We start from the raw sequence: 18,551 nt of genomic DNA, 5'->3' as shown, positions 1-18,551 counted from the left end.
CTGAACAAACATCATCTTCAAATCCTCCTTTGAAACACAACCCCGTAATGTACAGCAACCACTATGGGCTGCTCTATGGGAGGGGCGTTGACTTCCCCAAGCTGATTTTTATTTAACCAGAGAGGTCTAGCCACTTCAGACTAGAAATAATGCAAAATCTGATGATTCTCCCCTCTCCACAAAAAGGAAAAGAAAACACATTGTATCTACTCTGAAGAGAAATCCCTTTCATGTGTATAATCCTTGATACTGAGTCTCAATTCTTCTCACATACATACAGTACTCACTGGGAGATAGGCAATATCTGCAGTGCTTCCATTTTAAAGATAAGGACTGAGAATACACCATTTAAGTGATTACAGAGACAGCTTTCCAGCACGGCCCGCATATTTTTATAAATGTGCTGGTGGTACCCTTGTACTGAGACGGTAGAAGACACCTCTATTAAACTGACAGGGAAGTGAGCTGTGGCATTTAATGTTCGATGATAACACCTAAATAGTAACTATGATTTTCAAAACCAAATGGCATTCCAATATGAGAAGTCTTTTTTCTTTTATTTTTGGAGAGGTTTTTTGTTATAGGGCACATGTGCTCACTAGAGAGACAGAGAGACAAAAAGCGAGAAATCACCCTCCCCCCAAGGGGGGATGGCCACACTGCAATCCCTTCTCCTCTATTCTCCCCTTGGGATCTTGGGCACGCATGCACATGCGCCTGGTGTGAGTTTAAGCCACTGGGTCCGGGACCCGAACCATGGTCGACTACACGGGAGTCCAGTGACATAGCCATTACGCCAACTGCTGGTCCCAGCAATTTTTTTTTTTTTTTTTAATCTGCTATAAGTGTGTGTGCTCACCAGAGACACAGAAAGGGAAAGAAGAGTGAGAAAGCTCCTCCTCAAGGTGGATGTCCACACCACAATCACTTCTTCTCCATTCTCCACTTGGGATTTTGAGCACACATGCACATGTGCCCGGTATGTTTTTCAGGCTGCTGGATTTGAGACCTGAACTGTGTAGTCGGCCATCTGGAATCCAGCCATCTCAACCAGCATGCCACCAGTTGACCCACAATTTTATACATAGTGATTAAATGCTTTCATTTTGTCAATATTTAGTGAGAATCAAATCAAGCCTATCATCTACAATTTAAGAAAAAAAAGCAGAATCCACTGTACATAGTAGTGGGGGAAATTCCATACTTACCTATAGCACAATGTAAAACCTAAGGGGGAAAAAGAAGAAAAAAGAGAATTAGTAAGAATTCTAGTCTTTCAGTAAGAACAGAGAAGTAGTGTATGCCAGAAGTATTGAATTTGAAAAGTGAACATTCCATTTTTAAACTTGGCTACAGGCTATTGAATAAAAATGTAAATTCTTGCTTAGTTTTTTGTTTGTTTGTTCATTCATTTTTGGCTCTGTGTATCTTGGGAAGATTTCCTGAGGGAGGTTATCAGATGTCAAGGCCTCTTCTGTAACACTCACTTGTAGGAGCAGTCAGTGCACCACCTCTCCCATGGCCCATTCTCTACAGACCAGAGCTGTCACTGACTATGGCCCGCAAGGTCAGAAGAAGCATTGTTGGCTCCTCTTACTTGGCAGGACTTTCAATGCAGACATTCATCCCTCAAAGCTCCACCTTCTGTCCCATCTAGCCTCACTGGATGATCTCACTGCAGGGTGTTCCGGGTCCAACCTCTCGCCTTGCCTCTTTCAGCTCCAGGCCCACACTCTAAACTGCCTTGTGGAGTCTCTATCTATGCCTAGCCTCCATGGAAACATGCCTTTTCCTTCCTTCATACCTCCTATGCCTCTGATGACTGACCTCCCAGTCTCTCTGGTTCACCCTGAAGTCCAGCTTGTTTCCAAGTCCTGATACTGCTCCTAGGATCTGTCTTCCTCACTTTCATTTTGAATGCCTTGAGTTGGACTGTCCTCTTCATTCCACCACTGTGGCCATCCAAGTGGCTAGTCAGGTACATCTTAATCCCCTTCTAATGCATCTTTTATATTAATAGCACTCTGTTAGCCTTGGTACAAGCCACCTACAAGATTGATTTAATGGCTAAAACTTTTCTAGGTGATAAGACCTAACAGCTACTATGGAGCATCGTAGAATGTTCATGTTTCTCTAGCGGTCACTGTATTGATCCTAATGATAATCATGACAGACAGGCGGACATATCTCTGTACTTGCAGATGAGCAAACCAAGGCCAGACAAGCTACACAACCTGCCCAAGAGGATGATGGCCAGAATCAATCTATCTGCTTTTTCTTTCATTGTAGAGAGAGGCCAAAACTTGACAAGACTCAGCTTATCTAAAACATGCACAGTTTATGTGCTCAAAAACTGTTATTTCTCAGTTCTTTTTTTTTCCTTCATTTTTTGAGGGGGAGAAGAGGGAGGCTTGGATGAAAAAAAACAAGCTGCACAAATTTGCAACTGATAAGAGAACAAAAGAATTATCATATCACAAATCTTATAATCTCTTTAGGAAAAAATACTGCTAAGGACCTCAAAGTGAGTGAATATTACAAGATAAGCCGAACAGATGACAGTGCCCAGACAGATAACCTATTCTATCCACACATGTGCCACACACCCAGGCTGCTGATTCATAGGCCACTGCGAGAAGGGACAGGTAGCAATTAAGGGCCATCACATTTTCTTCGCATAATCGGACAGTGAGTCTCAGTTCTATGAAACCCAAACTTTCCTTTTTTTTTTTCTTTTTTTGAGAGGTTTTTGCTATAGGGCGTGTGCGCTCGCCAGACAGACAGAGAGAGACAGAGAGACAGAAAGCAGGAAATCACCCCCCAGGGGGGATGGCCACGCCGCAATCCCTTCTCCTCCATTCTCCTCTCAGGATCTTGGGCACGCACGCACACGCGCCCGGGGTGAGTTTAAGCCACCGGGTCCGGGACTCGAACTACGGTCGACTACGTGGGAGTCCAGCGACATAGCCATTACACTAACTGCTGGTCCCCAAACTTTCCTTTTTAATAACATGCATTTAATGATGCCTCCTCGACCAGCCTGAGATGAAATTTACAGATGATTTGGCCTACTTACATAAAATGAAGTAAAACAACAACTAGAAAAAAAACCCTGATATATAAAAAAGAAAGTGATTTATTTAAAAATATATGTATTTGATATGTAAATGTTTGGGAACACAATGAAGTAGTCAATTATATATAATAACTTACAACAAATAAGTTTAAAATAAGAAAGTCAGATACCATTCTGGGTGAATACAGGGAAATAAAAGGGCAGAGGTACAGACCAGCAATAGAAAAAAAAAGGTATTCCGTAACAATGGAAATGAAGAAGCAATCTTATCTAGAGTTGGAATCCTGTTCAGATATACAAGGGGACTGCAAAAAGTTTGTGAAAAAAAAAAAGGACTTAAAGTACAAGTTGGTTTTAGAACAAAAAATTTTGAAATCTATGCATAGTTTTCCATGAAACGCATTTCCTGTGAATTTTCTGATGACTTCTGATATGGTCAGTTTCTAGTCTGTAACAAGGTCGTGGAAACCATATTTTTTAAATGGTGCCATAGAAATAGAAGGTGGGTTGGACAAATAAATAAATAAATAAATAAACAAACAAACAAAAAACAGTAATGCAAAAGGCAATAAAGCAGTTGCATAATAGACTGGGGATCCTTTTAGGATAAAACAAAAAGCTATAGCCATCCCAAAATAAGATTTTCATTTCACAACCTAGAAATTTTGTTATTCCACACACTCATATACATAGAAGCAATAATATGAAGGATTACTAAAGTAATCTATATCAAAGAAAACCATTAAGACCCCTGTATTTCATGTTCCTCTATTAATTTTTTGTTGTTGTTGTTTGTTTTTTGTCATAGGGTGGTTGTGCTTGCCAAAGAGAGACAGAGAGAAGGAAAGTGGTAAATCACCTTCTAGAATGGCTGGCCACACCACAATCCCTTCTACTCCATTCTCCTCTTAGGATTCTGGGCATGCATGTACAAGCACCTATCATGATTTTCAAGCCATCGGATCCTGGACTCGAACTGAGGTCGGCAATATGGGAGTCCAGTGCCTTAATCACCACAACACATCTCTACCAATTTAATCATTGAAATCTGGACAGGAATTTCAAATCTAGTGTTTCATATTTTCAATCAGTTTCATTGTACTTGCAGTAATAACACTACTGTACTGAGATCGTTTTCAACCAAATATGCAAAGTAGAAATGCTATAAAATATACGGAACAAAATGTGCAGAACAAATAAATCACTTAATTACTCTGAGACAATACCTTAATTTTACTTAAAGTTTCCCTGTTCATGCCAATGACAGTAATGGGCAGAATTCTTAAAATGACCCCCTAAATTACTGTTCTTCAGCTGTTGAAACACTAACCTATGCTCTGCACTGTGCCTTAGGGATTTTACAAATGTAATTAAAGTCTGAAGTCAACTAATTATAACATACAGAGATTATATGGGTGAACCTGACCAACTACACAAGTCCTTTAATGGCAGAATTTTCTCTGGCGGGTGGCAGTAGAGGAAGTTGAAGCTACTCAAAGGACGAGAAGAGATCTATCTGTGGTTATGCACATGAAAAGATGCCACTGTGAGATGCTGGAGTGCAGTGGAAAAGCCCAGGGTTCAGATCTCACGTCCACCTGAATACGTAGGTGTGCCCTTGGGCTTGTCTACCAATCTGGCTGGCTGGAAGGCTGTGGGGAGGATCATGGAGTGGCCAAGACCCTCGCAGAATCCCTGTGTCTTTCTCTTTCATAATAGAAAGAAATAAACTTAGCCTCTCCACAAAAAAAATAAAAAATAAAAACTTCCAAAGAAAGAACAAGAAGGGTTCAACATGCGGCTGCTTGCTTTGAAGATGATGGGGCTGCCTGCAAGGACTGGAGAGCAGCCTCTCAGAGCTGGGAATGACCTGCTGCTGACAGCTATTAGGGAAGTGCAGCCCTCACACCTACAACTATAAGGAACTAAACTGCCAAGGACCTGAAGTGCCTGGAATAGCCTCCAGATAGCTCAGCCCCCTAACTGACATCTAGATTTCAGCCCTGTGAGACCCCACGCAGAGAACCTCATCGGTCCCAGCTTCTAACCTACATCATTGTGAGCTAATGAACAATTTAGCAGCGAAATTTGTGGTATTTTGCTATGCAGCAAAATCTAAGACAATCGTCTAACTTAATAAGCTTGCTTAATTTCTCATGATGACTTTTTAGTGCTAATATGGGCCAAAAAAAAATATTTAAAAGGCTGAGGCAGGAGGATTGTGAACTTGAGGCCAGCCTAAGCAACATAGTGACAAAACAAAACAAACAAACAAAAATTTAAAAAGCTAAAAATAACCCCAAACTCTAAAAGCTATCAATTTATATTTGCAGAGGGGTTAGCTGGGAGGGAGGGGGGCAGAGAGGATACAGAACAGGTCTTCACCGAGTTGGACTGTCCCATAGGTTGCAGGACATCCAGCCTGCAGCTCCCCTGGCATTGTGGCACTCAGAATACCCTCGCAATTTTCCAAAACGCACTGTACAGAGGTGACACTGCTCTTAATGAGATCCACTGAGAATCACTGGACTAGGATAAGCACACCTCACTGGAAAAAACTAAGAAGACTTGCCATACTCAAAATCTCCTGAGGCCCGCCGTAGTGGTGCCGCAGTAACACAATGCTTTGCAATGCTGAGGCCAAAGAGGAAGGTCACCGGTTCCCTTTCCAATGTCTCCCTGTATACTCAGAGCATGTGTGCGTGATCCTGGCAGCTAGGGCTGGGGGTGATAGTGGTTTGAATATTCTGTTGGGGGTGTTTGTCACTGTCTGTTTCTTTTTCTCAAGGAAGAAACTACATAAGTAAACTTAGAAAAATCACTCCTGAAAATATGTGTCAGAAACTCCACACTCCTCATGAGCCCTCTCCATTCCACTTACTGGCAATAAACTGATTTTAGTTTTAAAATTCAACATCGATGTCAAATGCCATTTTGCAATTAAAAAATAGGGTATTTGGAAGCAACTTTCTAAAAAGGTTTCTAAGATTTGAACTGAGGAAATTATTTTTGTAAGTTATCAACAAATCTGTTTAATTTCATTATTTTTAAGAATTACTTATTTAATTTTATTTATTATTAAAAATTTGGCTAGAGAGAGTGAGAGAAGGAAAATGAAAAAGCAAGCCACTGGATTGGGGACTTGAGCTGTGGTTGGCCATGTGGGACTCCAGCGCCTTAATCACCATGCCACCTGTTGGCCTTATCAATTTCATTTTTTTTTCTTTTTTGGAGAGGTTTTTGCTATAGGGCACATGCACTCACTACAGAGACAGAGAGATAGAAAGTGAGAAATAACCCCCCGGGGGGATGGCCAAGCCGCAATTCCTTCTCCTCCATTCTCCTCTCTGGATCTTGGGGATGTGCACACATGCGCCTGGGTCCGTGACTCGAACCATGGTCAACTACCTGGGAGTCCAGAGACTTAGCCATTATGTCAACTGCTGGTCCCTCAATTTCATTTTTAATTCAAGGTAAAACAACAATAACAAAACTCCCCAGAGTTGAACAAGTTTCAAGAGCAACAGCAACTTGAGTCGCTTTGGAGACTTCTACTATAGTTCATGAATTTAAAGTGATTTGGCTGTGGTGATTCTCCATCTGTCTGTCTGTTTGTTCTTTTATTTGCTATAGGGCACATATGCTTACCAGAGAGAAAAAACACACAGAGAGAGAGGAAAAGAAAGAAATCACCCTCCAATGGGGATGGCCACGCCATAATCCCTTCTCCTTCATTCCCCTCTTGTGATTTTGGGCATACACACACACACACACACACACACACACTCTGTGTGATTTTTCAAATTACCGGGTCTAGGACTTGAACTGGGGAGTCAGCTAGGTAGGATCCATCTGTCTTAACCTGCATACTACCTGCTGGCCCTCCATTTCTGTCTTTCAATTCAAAATTCCAAATTCTTGAGAGAGAAAGAAAAATCTGGCCAGCCCAGTTTGGGACAGGTATGTACCCCAGATTAGCCAGCTATGGTCTGAGACAGCCGGGGAGTACAGATATAGCTGCTGTGGGTTCAGCCTTGAGAACTAGGAAAACATCCAGAGAGCATCAAGCACCACGCTGGGCAGCCCATAGACGTGTCTACACCATTTTTCCTGTGTAGAAGTCCAGGACTAACTTAAGTTACATTTAACTGTATTTGACTTATTTTGGAAATTATCATAGGAGGACTCTCAAAAAAATTCCCAGAAAATGCATATTATATAAAACTATGAATTTCAACAATTTTTACATCAAAATAAAGTAGTGCTTTAATTCCTCTTTGCCACGAACTTTCTGAAATCTCCTCCTACTATATGCAAAAATGATTTCATTTTTGCTTACAACTTCCCTATAATATAACATGTGGACTGGAAGGACAGACAACAAAATGTTAACAATGGTTACATTTAGGTAGCAAGCTTATTGACCAGTCTATGTTTTCTTCTTAATGATTATCGAGGCTGTCTTCTAAAATGAATATACAGTACTCATTATTAAAGGGAAATACCTTTCTTCTCTCCTCTGGCTTCTGTGAGAAGAGACAGCTACCAAATCTTACTGGTCTCTCTATACCCTTCAATCATCTTACCCAGGAAAGTAAGCAGGACTCATCTGAGCGGTAAATTCAGGAAGAATAAATGGGGTGTGCCTAATTCAGCTCCTCCCTGGAGGGGCCCATGTGAACCCCAAGTTCTCATGGTCTCTTCCAAGCCACCCCGCCTGCTGCTGCCTGGGACAGGGTGGGTGGTGAGTCTAATTCTGGAGTTCAGTTAGCAAATCCATTTGGCGTGCACACAAAGGCATGTCCTCCAGCTTAGTCTTTATCACTAATAAAGGCGATGTTTAGAATCCTTACGTAACTCCTTTCAGTTATTTCTCAATGTTCAGAACATAAGCAAGACAAAGAGGGTGATTTATTGGGCTCCCTCAGAGATTCCAAATGTGTATTCAAAACCCCTTTACATCCATTTTTAAAGGAAGAAATGGGTAAAATTTCCTTAATTACCACTATCACATAATTTCACCATTCTTGCTATATTGAGCCCTATAATTTATTTGGTTAATTTTCATATAGCAAAATGTTGAAGTCTCATAGGACTTATAACTAGGGACAAACTGGGGCCAGCAGGTGGCATGGGGGTTAAGGCAGATGGATGCCACATGGCTGACTGTGCAGTTTAAGTCCCGGGCCCGGTGGCTTGAAAAATCACAGTGGGTATGCGTGCCTGCCCAGAATCCCAAGAGGAGAATGGAGGAAAAGGCAGTGTGGCCATCCCTGGTTGGGTGGAGATTTCCCTCTCTTTTTCTCTCTCTGTCTCTCTCTGGAGAGTGTACACATCTTATAGCCAAAATAAAATATAAAATCAAACAGGGGCCGGCAGGTGGCATGGTGGTTAAGGACACTGGACTCTCACATGGCCAACCATGGTTCAAGTTCCAGACCTGGCGGCCTGCTTTCTCACTTTCTCTCACTTTCTCTCTCTCTCTCTCTCTCTCTCTCTCTGTCTCTCTCTGGTCAAATTAAAAATAAAGAAAGAAAAGATGAATGAAAGAAAGAAAGTTAAACAAAATTCTTTCAAAAATTAAAAAATAAAAACAAAATTGGGAGATTTAAGGTCATCTAATCCAGTGTATTCATGCGCATAATAAATTGAGATCCAAGGTGTCAGGACTAAAGCCATAGGGCTAAATAATAGAAAAACCAAGATTTAGGAGCAAAATTTCTTGTCTCCAGTGTTTTTGTACATACGCTGTGACACCTCTTAAGCACAATTCTATTTTTGCTTATAGCTTTCTGCCAGCTCTTCTACATAGTTTGTTTCTCTGTTCAAAAAATAATTTACTTATCAACTGATTCCACCAACACGCCCTCCACATTTCTGCTATATGACAAACTTTCAGCGTTTCTCTGGCTTCTCCTCTAAAATCAACTTTATTGTATGCCGTGACTGGGCAGTCCTGTTTTTCTTGATGTGTGGTCGTGGAGGCTGCTCTGTCCCTTAGTAAGCTTAGATGATCTCTTACGCACAGCGGGTTTTGCCTTTTCAGTGTCTGCTGTAGACCATGTGTACTCACTCACTGGAGAGAGAGAGGCAAAGGGAGAAATCAACCCCCAGGCCATGCTGCAAACCTTCTCCTCCATTCTCCTCTCAGGATTTTGGGCACCTATCCACACATGCCTGGTGTATTTTCCAAGCTGCTACGTCCAGGACTCCAGTTATGCATAGAGCGCGTCAGATCTAGCCAGCTAACTCCCATACCACCTGGCTGGCCCAGTTCCAGGCTTTTCTTAAAGCAGTAACCACCATTCTGCCCTTTTATTTTGATAACTGAATTAGTCTACTTGCATACACGTTAGAATAGCGTTTATGCTATACTCCATGATCCTACAGATTACAGCTGCTACTTTTTCTTTTTAACTTACTAGGACTTGTATGGAAGATGCAAAACTCGATTTTTCTTTAAATCAAAAGATAAGCTAGTTAACTTCACAATTTTCTTCCTTTTTAAAAAACTTTTTAATCTTACTTTCCTCATTTATTCTTTGTTTTCCATTATAGTTTATTATACCTTTTTTTACTCTAAGGTTCCTATAGATGACATGTAAAGTATATAGTAGCAATCTCTTTTTTTTTTTTTTTAAAGAGGCTTTTTTTTTTTTTTTTGCTATAGGGTGCGTGCGCTTGCCAGACAGACAGAGAGACACAGAGAGACAGAAAGCGAGAAATCACCCCCCAGGGGGATGGCCACGCCACAATCCCTTCTCCGTTCTCCTCTCTGGATCTTGGGCACACAAGCACATGCGGCCGGCATGAGTTTAAGCCACCGGGTCCGGGACGCGAATTGCGGTCTACTACATGGGAGTCCAGCAACATAGCCATTACACTAACTGCTGGTCCCAGCAATCTCCTTTTATTCTCCTGCTCTCCCCCTCATAATACCATTCCCCTCCACACAGGCAAGCACTAGTTAACGGTTTGATGTACACCCTTCTATACCCTTTCCATAGGGAGGAACCCAGACACAATCTGGAACCCTGTCGTGTGGGTGAGCCTCACAGAGCGTTGGGTTTTATTGCTGGGCCACCATCTGGCTCCCCTTTTCTGAAAGCTTGCATACCCTCAATCTGTTCTCTAGACACACTGGTGCTATTGCATTACTATGTAAGTCTGTAAGTTTCACTACTTTTCCATATATTTAGTTTTTCTGTTCTTCAGATAATCACGCACTACTATCTAATCTATCACCACCACGTAATGTCCCTGATGTGCACGGCACTCCGTATTTTGTAATGTTCTCTGTACGTTTCAGATAAGCTGGAAACTCCCCAGTAGCTTCTGTTCTGTGATCTATTTTATCTGATGCTCTGACTGGAAATTCCTGCCTTTCTTGACTCTTTGGTATCACCCATTTCTCTGCACTGTGGTCTCTTTCCTGCCCTCTACTGCCACCACCGATATTTATAGTTCCTGTTCCTTTTGAAATTTCAGCACATTCCTTTCCACAGTCCTTAGCTGTCTCACAGCTTTGAATACCAGATCAATCTGCCTCTATGTGCTTGAGCTGTCACGCAAGGAGGCCTCTGTGGGTGGGCTCCTGTGTCCTATAGGCTCCCTCTTCCCTTCTAAGCTTGTGACACTTACTGATTACACCCAAGTTCTACTTCTCTGGTTTTTCACATTGCTGTGGAAGCTGGTTTCTCTGGAGTTTGTTACCATTTCTATTGTGTTAGTGATCTCTTACTATGACTTGCCCTCCCAGCTTTTCCCAAGTACCTTTTAGAGGTCTGTTTATCAAAATGAGTCTTCAGAATATAGTGTCTAACATGCGCACACAGTGTGTGCTTCACAAGTTTGGAACTTGTACCTTAAAACATGTTTCCACAAGGAGGAAGTACGTTACAGATGACGGCTTTGGCCCTAGACCAATGAATGAAAGTAAACGTAACCTACAGTGTGCCTAAGCCAGTGCTCTGCTAATAGCACCACAGGGCCTCGCCACCTGTTATCTCCATGGAGGAGCCTAGAACACACCGGGGGCACACGAGCACAAGTGTCCAGGACCTGATAGGTTGATGGACTACAGGAGAGGGATCGTGAGATGGTTAGACCCTGTAGAGCATGCTTCTATTTTTCTCTCTCTCTCTCATGTGTGCACACACACTGTCATTAGTTTAATTTTTTTAAGTATATATATATATAGAATATATATATATAGAATATATATATATATTTGGAGAGGTTTTTGCTACAGGGCGCATGCGCTCACCAGACAGAGAGACAGAGATAGAAAGCGAGAAATCCCCTCCAAGAGGGGATGGCCATGCCGCAATCCCTTCTCCTCCATTCTCCTCTCGGGATCTTGGGTACGCACGCGCCCGCGCCTGGCGTGAGTTTAAGCCACCGGGTCCAGGACTCGAACCACGATCGACGACGTGGGAGTCCAGCAACATAGCCATTACGCTAACTGCTGGTCCCTAAAAGTATATATTTAAAATCATCCATAGTTGAGCTCTAAGGATAGAAAAACTAGCAGGGAGACAACACAGAAGCCCTCTTCTTAAGAACACTACGCATTCTTAAGATTCTCTATAATGGGGTCAGCAGGTGGCATGGTAGTTAAGGTACTGCACTCCCATATGGCTGATCATGGTTTGAATCTGGACCTGGAAGCTGGCTTTCTCACTTTCTCTCTCTCTCTCTCTGTATCTCTCTGGTAAGAGTGTGAGCTCTGTAGCAAATTAAAGAAAAATAATGATGATAATAAAATTAAATAATTGTTTAAAATATTTTCTATACTTTAGAGAAATATTCCAAATCAGTTTCCTGACTATTTCACGAAAGGATCTGAAGAGCACTGTGAGGTGAGGCATGAAGCATCAGCCCAGAACACAGAGGTCAGCTGAGGAGGTGGTGGTGGGGTCAGGGACGTAACAAGCACTGCCTTTTCTCCCTCACTGCTTTTCTAGAACCAGTTCTGGCCCTAGGTCACGCTAGGAAATGAAAAAAATAAGACTGGATTGTTCTTTGCCCTTTTATAGATGAGATAAGAGGGTTCTAAGTACCAGAAGGATCTAAAAGAGAATAGAAAGGGAGTTCCTATGGTCCACTAAACATTTCTAGATGGACAGTGGTAGGAAAGTGACGTATATAGCAACAGGCCTACACTGAAGACGGTCTCAACCAGTCTCACAGGTCAATGTCTTTGCGGGGCAATCCTTAGCCCATTTGAATTGCACTGTCCACAACAGAGACACAGCTAATCAAGAGTGTTTGCAAGATCTTTGCTATTATTACAGTGTTACATTAACCAAAGCTATCTAGAAACCAAATTCTCTCACAACTTTAAACTGCCATAATCTAGCATCCACCAACTAATGTTTAACTTTCAACCCTACTCAACAAAGCTGGAAAGATGGTCTGCCTTATCAATGAACATCATGGATCAAAAAAAGAAAGAAAGAAAGAAAGAAAAAAGAATGAAGTAAAAAGAAAATGTACCTACAACTCATAGCAGATAAACAGCATTTTAAAAACCCTGAGATTTAGGGCCAGCCGTGGTGGTGCAGCAGTGACAACACAACGCTCTGAAACGCTGAAGCCACACGGACGGTCCTGGGCTCCTGTGTATGCTGGGCGTGTGTGTGCGCCTTGACCTTGGCTGGCTGAGGGTGAAGGAGGATCATGGCACGATGACCCGGCTGGGGGTGCCTGGCTCTCCCCCACCCTTTTTCTCTCTCTCATGGAAGAACTTAAAAAAGTAAAAAATCCAAAAGCTTGAGATAATCCACATACCACAAAGTTCACCCTTTACAGTGTATAATTCAGTGTTTTTTAGTATGCTCACGAGGTTGTGTAATCGTCACCATGACCTATTTCAAGAACATTTCATCACCTTAAAAAGCAATTATGTGCCCATCAGCAGTTACTCCCCATTCCCTCTTCCCCACATGCCCTGGTCGCCAATAATCTACTTCTTATCTCTATGGATTCCTCTGTTCTGGACAAATCATAACAATGGAATCACACGATTTGTGATTCTTTGTGTCTACTGTCTTTCCCACAGCATGTTTTCAAGGCTTATCATGAAACCAGATTTACCAAGGTATGATATCAATAATTCATTTATTTTTATAATCTGGGTGTATATTTCATTTATCCATGAACAGCATTTTAAAAATATATGTTTGCTACCTATGTTAATTAGGTCCCAGGATTTCTCAAGACTCAACACATTATCCATACACGCATCTCGTAGCCCGCAACACTGATGACCAGTACTTTACTTTCTGTCGATTTTTAAATCTCATACATAATAATGTTGTACTGTGTATCTCGTGAGTACTTTTGTAACGACTTCTTGGGCTTTCTACCTAGTACCCTTGTTACTAGAAATTGCCCCTTTTCTCCTTCTGAGCTACGTGATTGGTCTTAGCTACAGATGATTGGTCCAGGAATAAACATCTGATTAAAGTGGACCAATCAGGCCCTTTACTGGGAACACAGAATTGGGAGTAAGATTCTGTTTCCAATTTGCTGGTCCTTGGACTGCCAGAGCAACAGCCTTAGAGTAGCTAGCTATTTCCATTAGCCGTGAAGACTAAGCAACTGAGAAAACCAGTCTGTAAGAAAAGCAGAAGGAATCAGAGACAGAGAGTGAACAGCAGAGAAATACTCCCTGGGTTCTCTACGGTGTTCTAATCCCCAATTCCAGGCCATTCCTAAATCTAGCTGCGTATCGGTTCTGGGATTCCATGGAATACCCTCGATCCTCATAATGAACCCCTCTTGCTATTTAAGTTAGTTAATGAGGTTTCTGTTATCTCCACCCAATGATCCTAGTATAATCATCTACCCAGTGAGATATAAGGCTCCTTATTAGCAAGAGATCAGCCTGCAAGCACCCATTATCCAGATATATCCTTATTTAAATGATTAGCTATGGAACAATTTGGAAAATTATGAACAATTTGGAAAATTATCTGTGAAAAATACTCAAGATGGGACCAGCCAGTGGCGTGGTGGTTACGGTAGTGGATTCAACATGGCTGACTATGTAGTTCAAGTCTTGGACTTGGCAGCTTGAAAAACACACCAGGAGCATGTGCATGTGTGTCCAAAATTCCAAGAGGAAAATGGAGAAAGGACTGTGTTGTGGCCATCTCCCCTGAGGGTGTTTTCTCAGTTTCTCTTTCTCTCTCCCCACAGTGAGTGCATGGGCCCAATAGCCATCCCCCTACCCCCCAAAAAAGAAATAAAAGTTAAAAACAAAAACGAAAACAAACCCAACATATTTTTGGATGGATAAACAGAAAAAATTAGGATTCGTATCCACTTTATTAAAAAGTTCTTTAGAAAGTATCACCAAATCGGTGTATCTTTGTATCCATTTTGCAAGAAACCATTTAATTTCCTCAGAAAGCAAGCTTCTTTTTGTATCACACCACTACATGCTCATCTGTGCTTGCTTGGTAGATGTTTGTATTTGTCTTAAGAAGATTTGAAGTTCCTTGAGAACAAGTAACTTCTTTTTCCTTTTGAAGCAAACTCCCACAGACTCTGCTGAAGAGTAACACTCAGCACACACAGCTCTAAGCGAGCAGCTGACCTCCCTGGGTTTGCGTTCTCCTTTTGTAAACAGAATACACTGTCAAGCACGGGTAATTTCCACAAGGATAGCTTACGTGTAATTAAACAGTGTGCACATCTAACTGCACAATGTAGGTTGGGTAGGCAAGGAAGCCCTCAGTAGCCGACTGCAGAGGAGACGCAGCTTTAGAGTGCTTGTTCCCTCAGAGGCTGCGGGGTTCCTGTCACCACTGAACCCTGCAATGTAATTCCCTTCACTTCCTTATGCATAGTCCTTTTTCCAAAATCAAGTCTAGGATTTGTCATCTAATTGGTTCTTAGTTGGGTTAAGGGAGATAAAAACCAAAAAATCCCAAACATTTTCTTAAATCCCTATTAAAAAATCCCATGGGGCTAAATGGACTAATCCTTCAAAGTCTAAGATTGGTTCTCAAGTGGATTTTGTATTGCACAGTTTAATGCCCTTACCTTCCCTACGATATACTTAAAAATTTTAGATTATACTTCCAATATACACAGTTTTAAAAAGATAGAATCCTCTTTAAATTATTAAAGTATTCCAGAGGGGCACAACTTCCTCCTCTCTCAAGCACTGGGGCAGTTTCTGATGGTCTTAACTCCAAATTTGCTCCTCTGTAGTTGGAAGGAACTGCTGGCCCATGCTGAGAGACAAGTGTGGCTTAGGTACTGCTGCCTCCCTCCAAAACGTCAAGCCCTAAGTTAAAAAATACGGCTGACTGGCTGACTGTAAAATTTGCACAAATTTCCTGAGACTCAAACTGATAGGGCAGGAAGGGATTTTAGAAATCTACTTTAACTTAATTATTTTACAACTGAGAGTATCAGGTGGATAAAAGATAAAAAGACTTGCCCAAATTCAGAGTAAGCTGGTAAAACCAGCCAAGTTAGATTAGGGTACTCAGACTTCCTTAATATTCCCTAATGAAAGCTTATCTCTTCATATAACCTACTTAAAATATGAACAGTTACAGTATGAACTGTACTGAAATCCCTTTGCTTTCTTAGAGAAAAAAAGGAAAGCAAAAACTACAACTTTCTGCTTTCAAAACTGAGGGTGAAGGAACCAGCAGTTAGCGTAATGGCTATGTCGCTGGACTCCCACGTAGTCGACCGCGGTTCGTGTCCCGGACCCGGTGGCTTAAAACTCACACCGGGCGTGTGTGCATGCGTGCCCAAGATCCCGAGAGGAGAATGGAGGAGAAGGGATTGCGGCGTGACCATTCCCCCTGGGGGGTGATTTCTCACTTTCTGTCTCTATGTCTCTCTCTGTCTGTCTGGCGAGCACACGCGCCTTACAGTGAAAATCTCTCCAAAAAAAAAACAACAACAAAAAAAGTGAGGGTGAGAGGTGGAGGTATCACATCTTCTTTCACAGAGGTAAGTGGTTTTTTCCTAAATTTCATTCTGCAGTTCTGGTTTTAAAACTTGCCACGGAGGCATAAAGTGACATGATGGACTTGAGCCGGAGGCTAAGTGAAGTGGAACTGAATTCTAGATCTTCCCTGCAGCATGGTTTTTTTGCCATTAGGAACTGTGGCAAAAACAATGGCAGTTACTGATTTTATGTGCCCAAGACTATCCCCACTGCTGTTTTCGATGAACAAAGTCTAGAATCCATTGCCCAGAAGGATGGGCATGTGTCCGACCCTGGCTAATCAACTGTCTCACATCACTAGCAAGAGTCCAAGTTGGTTTTTTTTTTTTTTTTTTCTTTTTCCTTAAGGTTTTTACCATAGGGCATATGCACTCACAGGAAAGAGACAGAGAAAGTGAGAAATCCCTCCACCACCATGGGCGATGGCCATGCTGCAATTCCTTCTCCATTTTACTCTTGAGATTTTGGGCATAGGGAACTAGCAGTTAGCATAATGGCTGGGTCGCTGGACTCCCACGTAGTTGACCGCGGTTCGCGTCCCATACCTGGTGGCTTAAATCTCACGCTGGGCGTGTGTGCGTGCGTGCCCAAGATCCTGAGAGGAGAATGGAGGAGAAGGGATTGCGGCATGACCATCCCCCCTGGGAGGTGATTTCTCGCTTTCTTGTCTCCATGTCTCTCTCTTTCTATCTGGCGAGCGCATGCACCCTATAGCGAAAATCTCTCTCCAAAAAAAGAGATTTTGGGCATGCACACACATGTGCACGGCGTGATTTTCAAGCCACTGAGTCTGGGACTCCAACCTCGGTCAACCATCTGAGAATCCAGTGCCTTAACCAGCGCACCACCTGCTGGCCCTAGTCTAAGTTGTCTTAGGTAGACCATGAGAATCCTTCCCTAGAACTGTGTGTGGCACAGATACTGAGAGAACTGAACTTCCTCTCCGTTTCCCACCAAGTAGAAATGGCTATATGCAGCACGACAGCCTAAGGCCAACATTCAAAGACAAACAGGCAGAGGTGAGAGACAGAGGGTCTGACCATGTCCCATCCTTGGCTGTCGTCCTTGAGCTGTTTCTTTTGATCTTATAAGTTAACCTTGTATGTTTATCAGTTATAGAAATCAGTAAATTCCTCTTCTGTTTAAAGTAGTTTGAACTGGGTTTCCAACATTTATAACTCCAAAGTCTTAACCTATACTTACTGCAAGAGAGAGGACTAGATATACCTTGCCATTAAAACAGGGAAATCACTAAGATTCTGTTAATTAATGGTTTTTTTTTAATTTGGATGCCTTTAGACAGGTTCTACAATCTTTTATATCTATCACTTCTAATACCCTACACTCGCCACATCACTATTTGCATTATATGATCCCTGAAAGTATCTGAGCTTGACACCATTTCCCTAGGAGAGTCCTAGAATGTTTTTTAATCCTAAAATAGTTTTGTTCCATTTGGTTTTCCCAGAAAAAGTAGAATGGAACAGACATTCCAAATAATACAAGTTAAATAAGATTTGACTTTATCTCAAATGTCAAAAAGATAGTCTAGGATTCAACATGATTGTGTGCTAGGAGGCAAATTCTACAATTTAAATCAAACCCAACAGAGCTGCGACGACTTCAGTATAATTTAGTAGCATCTTTTATACTTCATAACAATTGAATTCAGTAACAACAACAAAGCTGAAGACCTACCTCCAATAAGGCTCCAGTCTGGAAGAATTTCAAAGGCTTTTCAATGGAATAATAAAGGCTATGGTAGCTACCCTTGGCCAGGTAGGCTCTCACTAGTCCAACTGCTATAACCAGCCACCTAGTAAAAGAGAAAAGAGCAATCAGGAAAAAGAAAATAAAAAGTAAATAGGAGTTAAGGTAACAGAAAAAATGTAGACCTAAGACAGATCGCTAAAGGTGACCACAAAGAATCAGTACTCAGGATTTCTCAACTAGAGCTCTCAAATGCCCAGCTGTGAAGACCAGAAATGCTGCACCACACCACCACACCAAGAGCACATGGCAAAAGGACAGTGGCACCGCACCCACTGGGAGCTCCAATTTGCGGGCAACCCAGCGTGCTGAGAACAAGCCCAAAATGAAGGGAATAAGCTAAAATGGTCTTGTGCAGCTAAATAAGGTGCCAGGAAGTCTGAGACAGGAGAACAATTCGGTTGAAGGAAAATTCTAAATGCACTGTGATAGTAAGGGTCTTTAATAGATAATCAGGTGGGGAAAAGATATTTTAAATTATTTTTATAAATGCTTTACTAGGTCATACCCATACTTTGAAATCTAGCCTTTACAATGAAGCAAGAATAAATGGTTGTGTGTGTGTGTTAAGTATTTTAGGGACTGGACAGTGTGCAACAGGGCCATCATGAGCAGGTTCCAGGTATGTCTCGAGACCTCCCTGAGAATGCCAGGCACCTACGTGCTCATGATCCGGGCTAGGTGAGGCTGGGGGTATAGACCATGTTAAGACCCTACTGAGTA

At 42.0% G+C, this 18,551-nt stretch overlaps 1 protein-coding gene across 1 annotated transcript in view; it reads right to left on the bottom strand.

The window, feature by feature from the left end:
- Nucleotides 1–17,874, bottom strand: part of HACD2 (3-hydroxyacyl-CoA dehydratase 2) — a gene marked incomplete at its 5' end in the record, with an annotated part of 103,033 nt that extends 85,159 nt beyond the window's left edge. The window contains 2 exon segments of the mRNA XM_014590178.2: nt 1,209–1,227; nt 17,757–17,874. Coding sequence (XP_014445664.1) covers nt 1,209–1,227; nt 17,757–17,874 — 137 coding nt within the window.
- Between the last annotated feature and the right edge of the window lie 677 nt (nt 17,875–18,551).

This window comes from Tupaia chinensis, unplaced genomic scaffold, assembly GCF_000334495.1.
Source record: "Tupaia chinensis unplaced genomic scaffold, TupChi_1.0 Scaffold000415_1, whole genome shotgun sequence".
NCBI lineage: Eukaryota > Metazoa > Chordata > Mammalia > Scandentia > Tupaiidae > Tupaia > Tupaia belangeri.
This window is presented reverse-complemented; position numbering and strand designations above follow the sequence as displayed.